Here is an 18,412-nt window from a genome sequence, read left to right as displayed (position 1 = left end):
AGCGGTAACGTTGTTACATCCACTTTAAATTTTGTCATTGTTATAGCATCACCAAGTGGCTGAGCCCCATTTCTGTGTATGTTTGTCCTCAGAATGAGCCCTTACATAAGTGTGCCAAATTTCCTGACAATATCTCATTGCGTTTAAGAGTTATAGCCATTTAAGTAGCTGTGGCTAAGTCAGCTACTCATATTTTACATGCCGTCGACATGTAAAATCTAATATTTCGAAAGTTCAATTTTTTGGGGATAATTATTCATAAATAGACTTCATTGGGATTGAGCAAAAAACCTAGGACTAGTTCGCAAAAGTAGATTTTTAACGTAATCTCAAATATTTAACGGACGGTTTGATGGACACCATTGGTTCTTGAGGCAAAGTTGTTCAGAATGAGAAGAGCTATCATATGATATTAATTACTTGTTTTGTTTTGTTTTTTTTTGTTTTGTTTTTTTAAAAACACTGCTTTATATACAACCTTCAACTCGCGCAAAAATCGTGGTAGCGCCACCCAGTGGCCGATTTTTTAAAAACTTTGCACAGACCTCTTAGGCCAAGAGTCAGATAGGTCCACCAAGTTTCATTCCGATCAACTTCGTTAACCTTGTGTAATAGCTGCTGAAAGCTGATTGGCTGATGGCGGCCATGTTTTTAAACATAGGCAAATGTCCTCATAGACATAGTTTTAAGGCAGAATAATAATAATAATAAAAAATCTGAGCAAAAACAATAGGGTTTCTAGCACTTCGTGCTTGAACCCCTAATAAAAAGCTGAAAGCTAAAAAGTTATAAATATTGCAAAACCTTTTCCACCAATACAAAGTGAGGTGGTGTAACGCAGGGGTGGGAGCCACAAGGGGTGCAAGGGGGTTTGCAGAAAATTCCAAAAATAAAACTATTTAAAAAGAAGTTTGAAGTTAAAGAATTTCACGTTGTCTGTCACTATTTCATTATGCTTTCTTTAGACTGGTCAAAAATCACAAAATTAATCACTAAAAGAAATTAAAACAAATCTGCATATGGTTTTATGATATTCTACAACCTTTAGCTGCCAGCTTTAGTTTGTTCATTGGGAGTTGTTAGGCACTATTCTCTGTAAAGCTGCTTTGGAACAATATTTATTGTAAAAAGCACTAAACAAATACTGTACATCTGAAGACTTTATACACTGAAGAAAAAAAATTGAAAGCAGCTCTATCGAATACACTAAAACAGTACACTTAAAATCAACCTAATTCATTTATGTTTGAGATGAGAACATAATTATATTGTGTAAAGTCCAAGTAAAATTCGACACAGTCATAAAAAAGTGATATGATTACACTGTTATGAAATGATCAAATTGATTCAAACTTCTAACAGATAGTGTTCACTCAACATGATGTTTACTCCTTTCTCAATTTACTTAATTAAATTAAGTTAATCCAACACAATTCTTTCATATTTGGCCTCAACTTAATTTCAATGTGTACAATCCAACTATGTTTACTTAATCCAATTGTGTTGGGACTATGTGAAAAAGATTTGTTGCATCAATGTATTTCTGAAACGGGACAGGGTATTTACATTTCCCAGCATGCTTTGCATGAGACTGGATTGGGAGAGTACATTTTAAAATTAAATGTTATTTTAATGTATTTCTACACAAAATGAAAGTAGGAGACTTGTTAGTGTTTAATATTCTGTTATGCTGGGATTTAGAGAAGTTTATGTCATGGTGGATATTTTCGGGGTTACCATTGTGGAGAAGAGTGAAGTTAATGGTTAGGTTGAGGATGGGTATTTTATAAACTTGTACTTTGATGAACAATATGTAAATATTTCTTTTGTCATGAAGCAAAGACTGGAGGGTCATCAGCATGCAGTCTGATTGAGGATCAGTAGACCCTCAACAGCATCATCTTTGTCATACTGAACAAAAAAATATCTATAATATGCTAATGTGTATTGTTGCTATCTAGCAGCAAACTGTTCAGTTGAGTGGAGTAATCCGAACAGATATAATTTAAGTGAGATTAATTTAATTCCTTTGGGTTTATGCAACACAGAACATTTAAGTAGAGCCTACATTTTAATTTCATATTAAGTAAACTAATTTTCATTATGTGGAATCGATGTCCATAATTGAATTATTTAAAACCAACGGAATTATTTTTTTTTAAGTTAATATATTTACTTTTATAATATTTTGCAGATTATGTTTTTTATATTTTCTTTAAAGCTGCTTTGAGCAATATTTATTGTAAAAAACACTAAACAAATACAGTGCATTTTAAGCCTGTATGCAAAGTAAATATATTTACTTTCATAATATTTTGCAGATAATATTTTTAAATTAAAAATTGAGCTGGCACTCAAGTAGAAAAACAAATCTCTCAAAAACAGTTTATTTATTTAGAAGTTGTTAATAGTAAGAAATAAAAATAAAGAGTTTATTTATTTGAAGGGGTAATTCTGGAAATGTTTTGCACTTGAAAATGTTTGCACTCTGCATGTTTGTTTTTTTTTTACTCTGTTTGGGGCTTCTAAACAAAGAAACTATTTTTGAGAGATTTAGTGCGAGGTCTGCTTGTAATGCTGGGTTCTTGAAGAGGAAGAGAGGAGATGCAGGAGTAGATACTTTCAATCATAGACGCTAGAGTGGAACAAACGATGAAGCTAAACATCACAAAATAACAAAACAACGGAACACTCATCAACACAACGGAACACTTCAAGGACTGACAACGGGTGAACAAAACTAGAGGGCATTTATACATAAGGAATTAATGAGGGAATGGAAGGCAGGTATGGATGATGATGAACAGATGGAAGTGATGAGGGCAGTGAAACATGGGAGATGTTGTCTGGAGGAAAACTTAAGAGTCCTTGAAGAACATGAGGGAGACAGACTATGACACTACTTTTAATTTTAAAATGCACTTTTGAGACCATGCACATGAAGCCTTGAGAGATTTTTCTTGTGGTTTGGACTGGCGCTTCGTCATTTTGCAGATAATAATTTAGTCATTTCTTTTGGCTACAGTATAAGGAAAATATAAAAGTATTTAATTTTGCCAACATGTCTTTATAATACCACTTACTAGCCTATTTTTTTTCTAACACAATATAAATGGGTTTGTATACACTATGAAATATAAAGCTGCCATTATATTTTAGGAAAGGGGTGCCCTCAAGACGGCATCATCATCTTTTGGGGTCATTGGTATCAAAACGTTTGAAAATCCCTGGTTTAACCAACAAGCAGATAGCCATGTTGTCATGTGATAAAAACTAAATTAATTAATTAAATTACATAAAACATAGAGAATCACACTGTGTGTGAAGTTTTAAAACAATATCAGATATTTAGACATTTTTATGAAAAAGCACATTTTGTCCAGGTCCAATTAAGTAACCATAAGAAAACGTCTTAATATTTGTGACTCAAAAATGTATAGTATTTTAATACAATTTACTTGATGGTTACACCACTTGACACATTTGAAGTAATTAAATCTTTTTTTCTTTTCTTTTTTTTTTTTTTTTGTTTTTGTTTTTTTGTTTTTCAATGAAACCAACATGGACACAAAGATTACGTTTGTGTTTAAACTATATCTTTTTTTTATAAATATTTATCATTTTTATCATCTGGGACAACCTTATTTGTCAACAACCCATGGCACAAAATCTGTTAATTCAGTTTATTATACTTATTTATAATTACACTTTATGATTAGATCTAATTAAATGACAAGGTACCATGTTGTCGCATAACAGAGACAAATGTAACACCTGGTTATAATTACTAAAAGTGGCCCCAGCCACAGTATATTCAGGGAGTTGGTGGTTGGATGTTTACAGGCTTTGCTCACAGCATGATTATGAGCCACAGTGCAGACTCAGCTCCCATAATGATCAGTAAAACTCTGGGGAAGCAAAAAATCAAGAGCCTTTAGACAGACTCATTCAAACAAAGAGAGCCCTTCTGCTATAGCATAAAGACTGTATTTCTACGTTACTTTATAAAGATGTGAAAGCAGACTGTAAATATCATACAAAGATGCCTGCTCAAATGAGCTGACAAGCTGTTAACACTAATGTCAAATGGAAACTTAACAGCAAGCCAACACATTTGATCAAGAAATTAAAAACAGCTATTTAATAGCTAATAAATTCTGATTGTGATTATTGATTATATTGTAAATATATCAAATCATAAGACAGTATATGATAAGCATCTCTAGCTAGCATATTTATTTCTATGAGCAAGAATACTTAAAGCGCCTTAGTGGATTTTACTTGTTTTCAAGCTTATTTTTAAGTTCACTTAACATAGAAGCTAATGTTGAAAAGTGAGTTAAATGACCTCACGTCTTCCCATTAGCTGTGTAAACAAAAGCCAATGCTTTAAAAAAGCAGATTTTTGCTGCTATCTTATGGAGTAAGAGAATATTGCAATTTAATCTTTGGCAGGACAGGAGCGGACAACTGTGCTCTAAAAATGTGTCGCTCTTAACAGTTACATAAAGAAACAACAACAAAAACCTTAACAACTGATTGTCATTCATTTAGTTTTGTATACAAACAAACAAATAAAATGGATGCATTTTGGCAGTGGGGTTGGCATTTGAATTTTAATCGGAAGTTTGTGTGTGTTGTGCTCTCTTTCTTTCTTTTGGGAGCAGGTGCACATTTGTTAACTGTAAATATGTAAGCTACATACAGTATGTAAACTGATAAGGTCCCGGGACATGGATTCAGCCCTTATTTTATAAAAGACAAATTTGAAACATTTGAAACAGTGCTGACCATTCAAATAGCAAAAAGAGACATAACAATCAAAAGGCATGAATAATAAGGATATTTTTTTATAAAACAAAGCATGCAGGCTCAATAAATAACATATTTACAGAACACTAAAAAAAAAAAAAAAAAAACAACAAAAAAAAAAAAAACAGCAAAGCTGATTATTGTGGCGCTCGAAGCAAAAGTAGTCCACAGTCATTCTTTTTTCATTTTTCTCACAATGTTGATTTAAAGGAATATTCCGGGTTTAATACAAGTTAAGCTCAATCAACAATGTTTGTGGCATAATGTTGATTACCACAAAAAATAATTTCGACTTGGCCCTACTTTTCTTTTAAAAAAAAGCCAAATTGAGGTTACAGTGAGGCACTTACAATGGAAGTGAATGGGGCCCATTTCTGGAGACTTTAAAGGCAGAAATGTGAATCTTATAATTCTATAAAATCACTTACATTAATTCTTATGTTAAAACTCATGTATTATTGTAGCATAATTACTCATATTGAGCTGTAAAGTTGTTTAAATAATTGTTTTTACGGTCTTTGTCATGGCAATGAAGTAGTAAAATTGGATATAACTTTACACTGAAAAGTTTAATAAGAGATTTTATTCTGCTAAAAATCATTCAAATATTGTTTACATGTAGTGGCTATATTTTTGAAACAATGAATATTTTAACATTTATGAATTTGCCCCATTCACTTCCATTGAAAGTACCTCACTGTTACCAAGAGTTTAGCTTTTTTTTTCTTTTTTTTTCTTTTTTTAAAGAAAAGAACGGACGAGTCAAAATTATTTTTTTGTGGTAATCAACACTGTCCCACAAATGCAGTCAATTGAGCTTAACTTGTATTGAACCTGGAATATTATTTTACAGCTGAAGTGTGTAACTTATTCGATGTTAAAATACTTAAATATTTTTTCCTATTCCACCTTAATATGCAGAAAAAAGTATAAGTAAGCCATTCGTAGGCTGATTTCCTCAAAAACTGTATACTTGGGCGTTTAAAAAATATTGCCCTCGTTTGTCTGAGAGTCCCTAGTCCCAGCCACATGACAAAGGCTCCATGGCATGAGTTTGTGGCAGGACTATCTGTTTGTTCAAACCAATGGCAGATCGAGGAAGCATTTGAGGAAAGCCGTTTAAAAACAGTAATTTATATATATATATATATATATATATATATATATATATATATATATATATATATATATATAATTTTTTATTTTATTTTTTTTTTTATTTTTTTTTTTGCAATTCCATCTGGTGGCGCTAATGGAACAGATATTACACTTTCAGTCTGCAATTTCAGCTTTAATTAAATTCCTAAAACCTTTAAGAGTCTTTCATCTTTTGGGTGCTTCAGGACTGGAGCTACATCACCTAGCATGTAAAGAAACACACAGGTTCTATTATACCAAATTACAATTAATTTGAATTCAGGGATTCAAAGTGGTTTAGAGTTCATCATATTCATTGTTTTTGTGATAACAGAGTTCCTTAAATATTTAAAAGGGGGCAGTAATGCATTCAACCACGTTTAACTCAGCAGACTAATTTACAACATGGTTTTGAGTCAAGTGCACAAGTGTCTGAGTGCTATTATCAGTTCAGGAAAGGAGACATCCAGAAAGTAAAAAAAAAGAAGAAAAAGCTGTGCTTAACCTGATTACCAAAATGGACCCGTTTTTGGTATTCAAACAGTGACAATAAAATGTTTGATAAAAGTTAGGTATACTGTAGTTCTTGCTTCAGATTATTATCTCAAGTAATCAAACTACTCAATAATGTTGACTTGTAATGTTAGTGTGGTAGTTCACCTTCAACACAGTATTCACTTTCACAAATTGCAATTAGAGAACAGACCAAATGTCAGAAGTCAGAAACATATGTCAATTGACACTGATGTGAAAGTATTATAAAGTAAAGATGACAATGAATTCTATTCCGTCACTTACTTTGCAAAAATCCTGACTACTGGTGCTTTGTAAAATGAAGGTGCTATAAGTGATTTCAGCTGGACTTAGTTACTGAATTAAACTGCACCATTGCTTCGACCACTTCTTTTGTTCAAAACCTTCACCCACCAAAGACAATTCATCCAAGGCAATGTCAGCAAACCTGAATATGTAAAAGACAGAGAGGCAAAGAGTGTTTCTGATTGGCTAAAAAAACCCTGGTCGCTGCTGACTCTTTTTTTTTTTTTTTTTTTTTTGCTATATGAAGTGCCTTGGGCTGTCACATAGACACATGTGATTTTTCAAAACATCTATTTCAGTGGTATCTGTCAGGGAGTTGAGACAAAAGAAATCACTCACAGCACCTTTAACTCAAGTCCCTTTTTTTTCAGTGGCAGACATACTGCAAGACATAATGTATGTCTTTTTATGGATGGTCATTAGAAATACAATATTGACATTATGGTGAAAATTCGATTATTATTAATAAATGGTCAAGGCTGTTTACTGAGAGTTTCACAGGGTTCTCCCTGGATCTTCCTGTGTTTATATCTGAGTCAGTGAGTTGTCTCTCGCTTTGCAGGTAGAAGTCAACCATTTGGGAGCCCTGTTATTGATACAGGTGGTGGCTTCTTTGCATATGTAGTCTTGGACCTAAGACCAGGTGTAAGTCCCACCAATAGACCAGCTAATGGCATCAGCTTCATTTACTCAGACACTACACCTCCCTAGGAAAGAGGACAATTAGGTTAATATAAATAGTAAATAATTCATAAAACTATTTTATTGATCTAACTATTTAACAGTATCCATCTATTATTTTCACAGAAAAATTATAGCATTTCAAAGCAATTTAACATTTATAACAACAAATCACTCTATTAAACATCAGGGACCAGTTACAGTCCACAATAGACTCTACTCTAGGTAAAAACAGTTATCATACGTGGAAAAAGTGGAAAACTGTCCTCCATGTCCCAGATATATGTATTCTCTCTGAAGGTTTTTTCTCTTCTTCTTTTTTTTTTTTTTTTTTTTTTTTTTTTTTTCTCCAAACTACAATTCCCTAATAAGTCTGGGTGGAGATAGAGATTATTAGATTAAGATACTGGAGATGTTGAAAAAAAAAACCTGGATGTTGAAATGCCAGCTTCCCACAGACTGCTAGAAAAAGGGGCCTAGATATTTTGAGCCCCACTGTGAGGTCACTGAGTCTCACACTATTAAAAGTTACACTGGCGGCCAAAAGTTTGGAATAATGTACAGATTTTGCTCTTATGGAAATAAATTGGTACTTTTATTCACCAAAGTGGCATTCAGCTGATCACAATGTATAGGCAGGACATTAATATAGTGAAAAATTACTATTACAAATGTTCAGAACTTCTTAAACTACTTCAAAGAGTTCTCATCAAAAAATCCTCCATGTGCAACAATGACAGCTTTGCAGATCCTTGGCATTCTAGCTGTCAGTTTGTCCAGATACTCAGGTGACATTTCACCCCACACTTCCTGTAGCACTTGCCATAGATGTGGGCACCTCTCACCATACAGTCTAGCTGATCCATAACGCTCCTTTCCAATTTTCTGTTGTCCAATGTCTGTGTTTCTTTGCCCACTCTAACCATTTCTTTTTGTATTTCTGTTTCAAAAGTGTCTTTTTCTTTGCAATTCTTCCCATAAAGCCTGCACCACTGAGTCTTCTCTTTACTGTTGTACATGAAACTGGTGTTGAGCGGGTAGAATTCAATGAAGCTGTCAGCTGAGGACATGTGAGGCACCTATTTCTCAAACTAGAGACTTTGATGTACTTATTCTCTTGTTTAGTTGTACATCTGGGTCTCCACATCTCTTTCTGTCCTTGTTAGAGCTAGTTGTCCTTTGTCTTTGAAGACTGTTGTGTACACCTTTGTATGAAAATTTGTATTTCATTTTTTTGGCAATTTCAAGCATTGTATAGTCTTCATTCCTCAAAACAATGATTTACGGAAGAGTTTCTAGAGAAAGCTGTTTCTTTTTTGCCATTTTTGACCTTATATTGACCTTAAGAAATGCCAGTCTATTGCATACTGTGGCAGCTCAAAACAAACACAAAGACAATGTTAAGCTTCATTTATCAAACCAAATAGCTTTCAGCAGTGTTTGATATAATGGCAAGTGATTTTCTAGTACCAAATTAGCAATTTAGCATGATTACTCAAGGATAAGGTGTTGGAGTGATGGCTGCTGGAAATGGGGCCTGTCTAGATTTGATCAAAAATTACTTTTTTCAAATAGTGATGGTGCTGTTTTTTTTACATCAGTAATGTCCTGACTATACTTTGTGATCAGTTGAATGCCACTTTGGTGAATTAAAGTACCAATTTTCTTCCGAAACAGCAAAATCTGTATATTATTCCAAACTTTTGGCCTCCAGTGTATATCAGAAGAACACATTGTCTCCTAATGGGTTGAGTCTACAATGCAAAACACTGACTGCTAATAACTTGTTGCCACACTCTAAGGAGAACATTAACAATGAGTGGACACAATGTGGGCATGTCTGGGCAATGAGGGAGAGCTTTGATGTAACAATGTGCAGGAACAATCTGTTAGCAAGCTGTTAGTGAGATTACATTGTTTAGGCGGGTGCATAGTCACTCAAAAAACTGATTCCTGGCAATCTAAAGATTTAAACAAATGGTTTAAATTAGATTTATTTAAATATCCCTAACTTTGCTGTTTAAAATGAGTTAAATTAATGCCAAAGCAAATATAACAGCTTTGCAATTTATCAAACTTGTTGTTGAATTGTTAAAAAAATATATAATTTTTTAAAGTTTTTAAAATTCATACACAAAAAAAAAAACAAACAAAAAAAAACAACATTATTTTAAGAGTTATGCATTTCAGTTTCATAACAAAATTCCATCCAATTGAATTGAGTAATCTTTAAAAAAATAAAATAAAAAAACGAAATATTTAAAATTTTATAATATGATTTTGTTTAAAATTGCACAATTCCAATTTTGTTCTGAAATGCATAAAAATGGGCAAAAAACAAAAACATTTCAGTGTATTCCTCAAAAACAGTATTTAAATACATCACATTTATTCTGAATTTATACTATGTACATTATTTAAAGATTACTATGTTCAGTTTGATGGAAATTTGACATGCAACTGAAATTCGTAAATCTTATATTATAATATATATTTTATTATATACTATATATTGTATTATACTATACATCTCATTATATATATATATATATATATATATATATATATATATATATATATATATATATATATAATGAGATTGAGATATTATAATTTTACAGTAGGCTAAAGACAACTGGGGGCTGTGTTTAATTGTCACAATGCAAAAACATCTTAGTGGTCTTAAAAATAGGCTTCAGTATCTTTTGTGATATTCACCCACACTTACTGTAGCGACTGTCTTACATATGAGTAGCCTAATAATTAACAGTAATGTTAATGTAATGGTTAAAACTGTATTGTCAAACCAAAAGTATGAAACTCTGAGCAATGAAGAAGAAGCAAACCACATATGTGTGTAAACTTACGAGGCAGTTAGTGTTGAATTGAGCACCATGGTGGCACGTATCCTGTGCAACTGAGCCACTGTCAGCTTCTTATGCTGTTGATGTGGGTACTGGGTCAGCACAAAATCACTTTTTTCCTCCAGTCCACTAGGAGGCAATATCTCAATTTCTGAAAGCTCACAATTTGCATGACCATTGGGGCAGCTCAGGGTCCTTTGCACATGCCTGGCCTCTTTTCGACTAAGACTGTCCATCACTTTGCTTGACAGTGCCATGGAGTCCTGTTGAACATTTCCCCCGTCTGTCTGTAATAGCTCTGAGCTATGCAACGTTTGTTTGGAGAGGTGTGTCAGGCTTTTGCTGACATCTCTCCTGTCAAAGCTGTGGAGAGGGTCAGTGAGGTGTTGAAGAAGGTCATCCTCAGAGCGTGACCTGACGGTAAAGTGCTGCATGTAGTCCTGGCGAGGCTGGACAGGCGAACGGCGCCGCAATGTTTGGGAGCAGCAACCCGTGACCTGAAACATTCCAGCCAAGTCGTTCTTCTTGCCAGGCTTCTGATTGGTTGACCGGTCTTCCAAAATGTAGGACTCGTTTACAGTAATCTGAGAGCCATTCCAGGTGAATGAATCCTCTTCATCTACATCCTCATCATCCTCAAATGCCTCCTCTTCCTCTCCAGCATCGGTTTCTTCTCCCTCACTTTGGCCTATCCGTCCCTTTAAGTCCAGTTCTGTGATCAGGGACTCCGGTGAGAGAGTTCCATATGCACTGTCTATAGAAAGAGAGCGACTTTCTGGATCCAGGTCTGTGTTGACCAAATCAACCAGGCCTTCCAGAGTTCTGCCGGCATCAGTTGATAGGGAATCCTGAAGGCTTGACGAATCAGAGAAGAGCGAACTTCTCAGGGATGCAGTCTGCACTATTTCTCTGGTCGAAGAAGACCCGACCTCATCCACTTCCTCCATTGCAGCCAAGGAAAGGGTTTCAGTTGATCCATCAGAGTGACTTGGCGAAAGGGAGAGGCTTTGGACAAAAAAAAAAAAACATTTATTGCACTGTTTGATTTGATCTTTCTCTAAATATTCTGTGTCATTTTTTATTCAATTGTTGTTGGTTGGTCATGCTAAAAGCCACACGGTTAATAGCTGGGTTTCCATCTGTGTTTGGATTTCACATAAAATTTACTGGATGGAAACACCAAGATGTGAATAAAATCCCCAAAATGCCATTAAAAAACGTATACGCTCACTTGAGGTGAATACATTTGTAAACCTTGGTGTACATGTGCATAAACCAAGATGGAAATACATTTACTCAATATATTCCTATCAAATATATATACGCATCAAAAAAGTGTGTATACATACAGTATTTCACTTAGAATATCATTAATATAATTTCATAGCATCTCAAATGTTGCTCTGGTTATTCTGAAATGCTAACGCCTGTCATCAAAATGATTGGCTACTAATACCTTCCAGAACTGTCTGACACGCTTTTGTTCCCAGATTTAATGCATCTGCCACTAAACGCTAGCAAACATAAAGTTCGTCGGAGCATTTTGTCAGCACACTCTGAATTTATTACATCCAATACAAGAGCCACAGTGGCTTCAACTTCCATTTTCATTCCTAGTTTGTGCCAGTTTTCCCAGGAGTGACTATATTGTTCTCTTAAAGACATGGGATGGAAACACTATTCCGATATTTTGCAAAAATTAAACTGCACTTCTACAGTAATGTTTAATTATAAAAAATAAAATCTACAAGGTTCTGTTCTGATTGTACAAACAAATTAATAATATTATTTATGCAATGCAAGATAAATGTTAATAGTCCATTCATAATCCGTACCTCTTATCTAGTGGCTCTCTGTATTGAAGTGATGGTGAGCTGGATGTGGACATGCTGCTTTCCGTCTCATCCTCATCTCTGTCATCTGCGTCATCTCTCTGGGACTCTGAACGAAGTCTCAGGAGTTGATTCTGAATGAAGTAACACTTCATATTACAATCAACAATTTTTTCGTGGAACACAAAAGAAGTTTTAGACTCTTTAAGCAGCTCTTTTCCATACAATGAAAGTTCATAGTGACCACATTTGTCAAGCTCCAAAAAGGACAAAAAACATAATAAAAGTACCATAAAATAGCTCATAATAATTGTGTACTATATTCCATGTTTTCTCAACCCATCGCTTTTAACTGTCATTGAATGTAAAAAGAGTTGTAATTGTTTGTCAGTGTGTGTGTGAACATAATTCCTCCTTAAAAATTGCTGCTTTTGTGTGCCACAGAAACAACAACAGCATAAGGGTTTAGCATGACATGAGGTCATGTAACAAGAATGTAGCATACTACTGTTTGAGACATTTTAGTTACAGTATGTCTATTGTGCAGAGTAAATAATGACATAATGGTGATGTCACGTGAAATTTGCAAACAAATGTTATTCTTCCCAGATGTGTGACAATAAATAAAGATTCAATTCTAATCCATCCATGCTTGAAAAATGTTTCAAGTGGCTTATTCTTTATTTTTGAATAAGGTGTATACAGGGTTCACTATACTATACCTGTGCATTGTAGATGGCCTCCATCCAGCTGCGGCCCTGAGCGCCACTGTTGGCCTGAAAGCAGTAGGAGGCCACGGCGCAACGAAATTCATTGAGGTAGATGAGGAGGAAGCTTCCGGGGTCCTTCAGTTCTCGGCACACCACATAATGGATAACGAGAGGCTGCCGGATCACCTTCACCTTTTCCACTCGCTTCACAGGCTTAGTAATCAACAGAACATCAGTGAACAGGAAACAGTACACATCCATCTGTCGGAGACAGGGAAGAACTTTGAGACACTATTGGCGGTTTGTTGTAAATATTTCTTCACAAGGAGAACTTAGAAATGCTGGCTAAATTTCTAAGGAATAGTTTACCTCATTTCATTCCAAACCCATATGCCTTTCTTTCTTTCGTAGAAAAACAAAAGGTGAATTTTTAAAGAATATCCTTGCCACTCTTTTCCATATAATAAAAGTGAAAGCTGACTGTCCAAAATTACAAAAAGCACCATAAATGTATCATAAAGTGATCCATATGACTTGTGTGCTATATTCCAAGTCCAAGCCATACAACAGCTTTCTGTGAGGAACAGGCGGAAATGGAAGTGGTTTATTATACTTTTTTTTATTGTCATTTTGGAGCTTGATGGCACCAGTCCTTATTCATTTTCATTAAAAAGTGGCCAGGATATTCTTCAAAAATTCACCTTTTTTTGTTCCAAGAAAGAAAGTCGTATGGTATGGAATGGCATGAGGGTGAATAAATAATAACAGAATTTTCCATATTTTGGGGGGATGAACTATTCTTTTAATATGTCAGCATATAAAACTCATAGTACCCTGCTTTCTTTCCCCTCCTTCATCTTTAGAGCTCCCTCTAAGAGCAGCTGACGGGTCTCTTCTGGTGAGGCACCCATCACTGGAGCGGTCAGGTCAAAGTTATTATATTCCTTGAGGATCTAAAAGACCAATGTACAGCAAAATGGATGATTACAGAGACTCACATCAAGGAGTGATGGATCTTGAAAGCATGATCACATAGAATCATGGGTTTTATAGGTGTTACATGTCTTTTTTTTCTGTAAATGACAAAACACACCCAAGGTATCATATAAACAAGCATTCTGAAACCAAGGCAGTGATAGTTTATGATTCTCACCCTCTCCACTTCCTCACTGGCCCCCTCCACGGCCTCATACGCCTCTATACGACCAGCAATGGCAGCCAGCTTCTGTTTTTCCTCCCTTTGTCTCATTTGAGAGTCCACACTGTTAATGAAGCATTCAACAGCAGCCACCTAAAAAAAATAAAAATAATAATAATAATAATAATAATAATAATAATAATAATAATATATATATATATATATATATATAATAACTTATATATTTTATAACTTAAAATATATATAAAGTCTAATCTAATAGATTAGAATAGAAAATAATAATAGAATGCTTAAATTTTCCCATATACGTATATACATACACGCATACACATATTTATTTTCCCTTCATATAAAGCATTTGGTTTTAATGCATTCAAGAAAGATTATGCATCAGAATGTACCTGTGATTTTTTTTCAGTGCTGTCATTTAATCAAGAAATCAGTTTGTTTTGTTGACTTGATTTGTAAATAAATTTGCTTTCTCTATCAGTGGAAATAATATAGTTACATTACTGCAAAGTTTTACATTAAGATCGCCTAGTATGTTACATTCCAGGAAACATAGTTATGTATTATACTTTATATACTGAATGTGTGGATGTGCCTCAATTCCTATGAAGATTTTTTATACATGTTATTTACCATTCTGTTTATGGCCTCTCGAGTTGGCTGGTCATCAGTTTTTTTCAGCACGCTCTTAAGCAGCAGTGGGTATTTAGTAAGTCTCTGATGAGGCTTCACTAACATATCTGTCAGCTTCAGCCGGTTGCACTGTTTATGAGTCTCAGCCCACTGCAGGGTAGAAAAGTTAGGTGAACAATCATAAACGTACACTCACAGCACAAGCAGACTACAAAAGTCATAATGAGGACTGCTGTTACATGTCACGATTAAATGTGTTAATTTAACGTTGTTCGGTTTTCAAGTCAAGTCTAGTCAAGTAAATAAACTGCACTTAGGTTCTTCACATCATCTCGTCTTCATCTGCCTGTCATTGCTAGTGACATTACATTACAACAGAGATACTGGTAATTATGTTAAAAACCTCTCATCTCTCATTGCTCTCATATATACTGTATGTAATAAAGATTTAGAGGAGCTTTTATATTTACAGAGAGACTAAATTCATCAAAGGTCAATGTGTCTGGTTGAAGATCGTCCGAATGTAATAATTCGAAGTTCAACCTGGTAATAATTACTCACAGTTACGTATATTCTGAAGAGCTCATTGTATTTCAGTAAAGTGCGCATGTACTCCATACAGCCCTCTTCCTCCATGCAGTAATGTATGTAAGGCTTGAATCTGAAACCAAACTGCACACAAAAAATGGTAACACTTTACAATCAGGTTGTATTTGTTAAAAATTATTTATAAAACTACAGTTTATTTAATATAGATATCTATTAACTATATTAAAGCCTGCGCAGCTGAAAACAACTCGCATCGCAACTCGCTTTTGGCGCCCCTCCATGGACATTACACCCGGAAAATGGGGCTCACACATGCCAATACCCCTAACAACAGTTCCCGCTCTGGCCAGTGGGGGCAGTGTTTCGCATTATGGTAAGTACAGACCGATTTTAGCTAAAGAAAAGTCAACCTACTGTTTCATATGAACCAATAGAAACTTACTGTAGCGTTACCCAAAAAATAAAATCAGGACAGCAAGACCATATTTACAAATGTGAATGACTGTATGCCTACTGTAACATCTGGGTCTGAAACCCTCTTGTTTTGGGCTTGTTTTTTGTTTTTCATTTTGATTCATCATTATCTGCTCAATTACCTGTTTTTTTTTTTTTTTTTTTTTTTTTACTTTTTTAGCACATTACCTTTGAATTTATAGACTGATTGCCCCAAAAACAATATGGACATTTAAGACACACTTAAAAATGTCTGAAAGTCTTTCATTGGCTAACAAAATATAAAACCAAACAGTGTTTTTTTAAAAGAAAGATAGCATGCTTTTCAAGCTAGGTTTAAAGTGGTAAAACAATAGATATATTGGTAAAAGTTAACAGAAATGTATTTGCACACTTTTTGGTTGTCAAACTTAGTGGAACATAGTTAATGTGATGAACTATGTCTGTGGATAGTCTGCTAGGTTACTCTGAGCCAACTTTATACATCCACTAAAAACCACCTTGACACCAGTTGGCTAAAAGTCATTCAAAAATAGCTCTGAGAAGTGAAGTTAGTTCTGAGAAACATCTAGCATAATTTGTTTGCAGATGCTGCATTTTATCTAATGCAATGAAATGTTTATATTTTAAGTGAGACTTATGTCACAACTACCAATACATTTTGGGGCCACTGTATCATTTAATAAACATTTGGAAATGGATGCACTGAATATGGATGTTTCTTTATGATCACCACTTGCCAAGAGCGCTCTCTTCGGTTGGTCTGAGACTGCTGGATATCAAGAATGAGTGACGCAGCTGTGTTTATCTGTGCTAGTGTTTCCTGTGTGTACAAACTCACAGTGCTAAAGCCCTGATACAGGTCACTGGGGTCGAGCAGTGTTCGTTTCTGTCTGGCTTTCTCCAGTGCAGGCAGCATGATCTCAGCCCATAGGGATGTATGCAGTTGTACAATGTCCTGAATATTACTGAAGAGACGCACAGGTTCCACTTCACTCAGTAAACCACTCTCCTGCAAGTTTAGCAGTCCACATAGAAACAGCTGGTGACAGAAAGAGAGAAATTGTGGCAAAATATGTAATATTAGGAGCTTAAAAATGTGCGCATGCACCCTTCTGGAACTATTTCCACTGTCAGGAAAAAATAACAAATGGGCCATATTTTTTTCTGAAATGTTAGTTTTACAATTGAACTGTTGTATTAAAGCAATATCACATGAGCAAGTGTATAATATTGCACCCTTGCTCGTGTGATATTGCGCAAGTGAAACACATTAATAAATGAGTTATAATATTATTATAAATTATATGAGACCTTTTCCAATAGTGTTTATGCAATCAAGTGAATATCAATTATTTCGCTGCAACTGACTCTTACATCAGTAATGACGTGTAGTTTCTTGATGTAGTCTGACTCTGTCTGCAGTAATTCCCATATTGCCTCCTGCTGATGGCACTGGCGCTTAGTTAAATGCTACAAAAACATATAAAAACAATATTTTTATGAATATTTTCACATACTACTTACTTGACAGTGAAGAGTACACTTTGCTCAACATTTCCAAAAATGCGTACTGTTTTTTATTGGGTCAGATAAAGTGTAATGACAACTTAAGGTTACTGCATGTAACCACTTTTTACAGTGCAACAAATGCCAACAAACAGCAACATTTTAAACATCGTAATTTTGCCTTTTTAATTTGTAAGGTACAATGTAAACCAATCGCAATATAAACCCCGAAAGGTGATCAAGGTCCCGATGCGAAGCAATGACTCAGTACAACAGCACTCTTTTCTGTGACATGCTTAAATACTGCAGTGTGTTGGGTCAGTGTTACCAGACTTTACACAACTGATTACAACAAGAGCAATAAAACAGCAATCTCCATGATAGCAAAGCCCAAACACAAAAACATCAATGTAAAAACAGAAGTCATAAACCATTCATTACTGATTTATGGCGCTTAACATGACAAGTTTCTTATTGCACAAGAAGTCAGATAGCATTCATCCTCAATTTATTATGGTTTATAACATCCTAATGACACAATATAAAAATGCACAACAGAATAAAAACAGTGCGCTGAATTTCACTTAGCATTTATAAAGACCCATCATAGCAAGATTGCAATGTTTGTTTAAAGCATTTAGATAATACCTACTTACCTATTTTATTTTATTTTTTATAAATTGTAAAAAAGAATCTACACATAACAGTAGCTGACACTCTGAACTGTATCACAACAAAGGTTTTGGTGGGGAGAAAATAGCATACTGAATGTTACAGCATGCTAAAATCACACGTTAGTCATGTCAAAACTAAATGTGCTTAAAAATCGAGATTTTCCCATAGACTGTTATTGTTTTCTGAAGTTCCACAAGATTCATCCCAAAACAAACTATGCTTAAAAATCAAGATTTTTATAAGCTGTGGCTTCCTAAAAACACGATCAAGGAGGAAAAAAGAAAACATGTCATCAATCTCTATGCTTGGGTCTTTCAGGGTAAAGGAGAATGTGCTGTACCTCAGGGTTCTCCAGTAGCTGCTTCCAGCTCTCCTCTAGCTCCAGGTTAGGCTCTTCTTCCCATGAGTCCCTGTGGAAGGAGAGCTGCTGTGGCATCTTTGGTAATCCAAACATAGTGTAGGAGTACAGCTTACTCTGTAACTGGTCCACACGATCACACTCCTGAGAACACCAATTATTAAAAATAACAACAAATAGAAAATAGGTAATAGAATCATTAAATGTCATTA

The 18,412-nt window shown here is 34.7% G+C and overlaps 1 protein-coding gene across 2 annotated transcripts in view; it reads right to left on the bottom strand.

Moving 5' to 3' along the window:
• Positions 1-6,048: 6,048 nt before the first annotated feature.
• LOC127428206 (pleckstrin homology domain-containing family G member 5-like) overlaps positions 6,049-18,412 on the bottom strand; it is a 58,484-nt gene continuing 46,120 nt past the window's right edge. The window contains exons 10-20 of one of the 2 annotated variants that reach the window (XM_051676393.1): positions 18,183-18,344; positions 17,036-17,131; positions 16,500-16,700; positions 15,218-15,328; positions 14,657-14,806; positions 14,009-14,146; positions 13,689-13,808; positions 12,868-13,116; positions 12,149-12,279; positions 10,317-11,318; positions 6,049-7,475 (exon numbers count right to left, since the gene is read on the bottom strand). In XM_051676393.1, the coding sequence (XP_051532353.1) occupies positions 7,466-7,475; positions 10,317-11,318; positions 12,149-12,279; positions 12,868-13,116; positions 13,689-13,808; positions 14,009-14,146; positions 14,657-14,806; positions 15,218-15,328; positions 16,500-16,700; positions 17,036-17,131; positions 18,183-18,344 (2,370 nt within the window). In that variant the 3' untranslated portion in view covers positions 6,049-7,465. Of the gene's footprint in view, positions 7,476-10,064; positions 11,319-12,148; positions 12,280-12,867; positions 13,117-13,688; positions 13,809-14,008; positions 14,147-14,656; positions 14,807-15,217; positions 15,329-16,499; positions 16,701-17,035; positions 17,132-18,182; positions 18,345-18,412 lie in introns of those variants that run through there. The other variant, XM_051676392.1, reaches the window with a different exon arrangement.

Source organism: Myxocyprinus asiaticus, chromosome 37 (assembly GCF_019703515.2).
Source record: "Myxocyprinus asiaticus isolate MX2 ecotype Aquarium Trade chromosome 37, UBuf_Myxa_2, whole genome shotgun sequence".
NCBI classification, from domain to species: Eukaryota; Metazoa; Chordata; class Actinopteri; order Cypriniformes; family Catostomidae; genus Myxocyprinus; species Myxocyprinus asiaticus.
The sequence above is the reverse complement of the archived record's forward strand: the minus strand, read 5'-3'. Positions and strand labels throughout refer to the sequence as shown.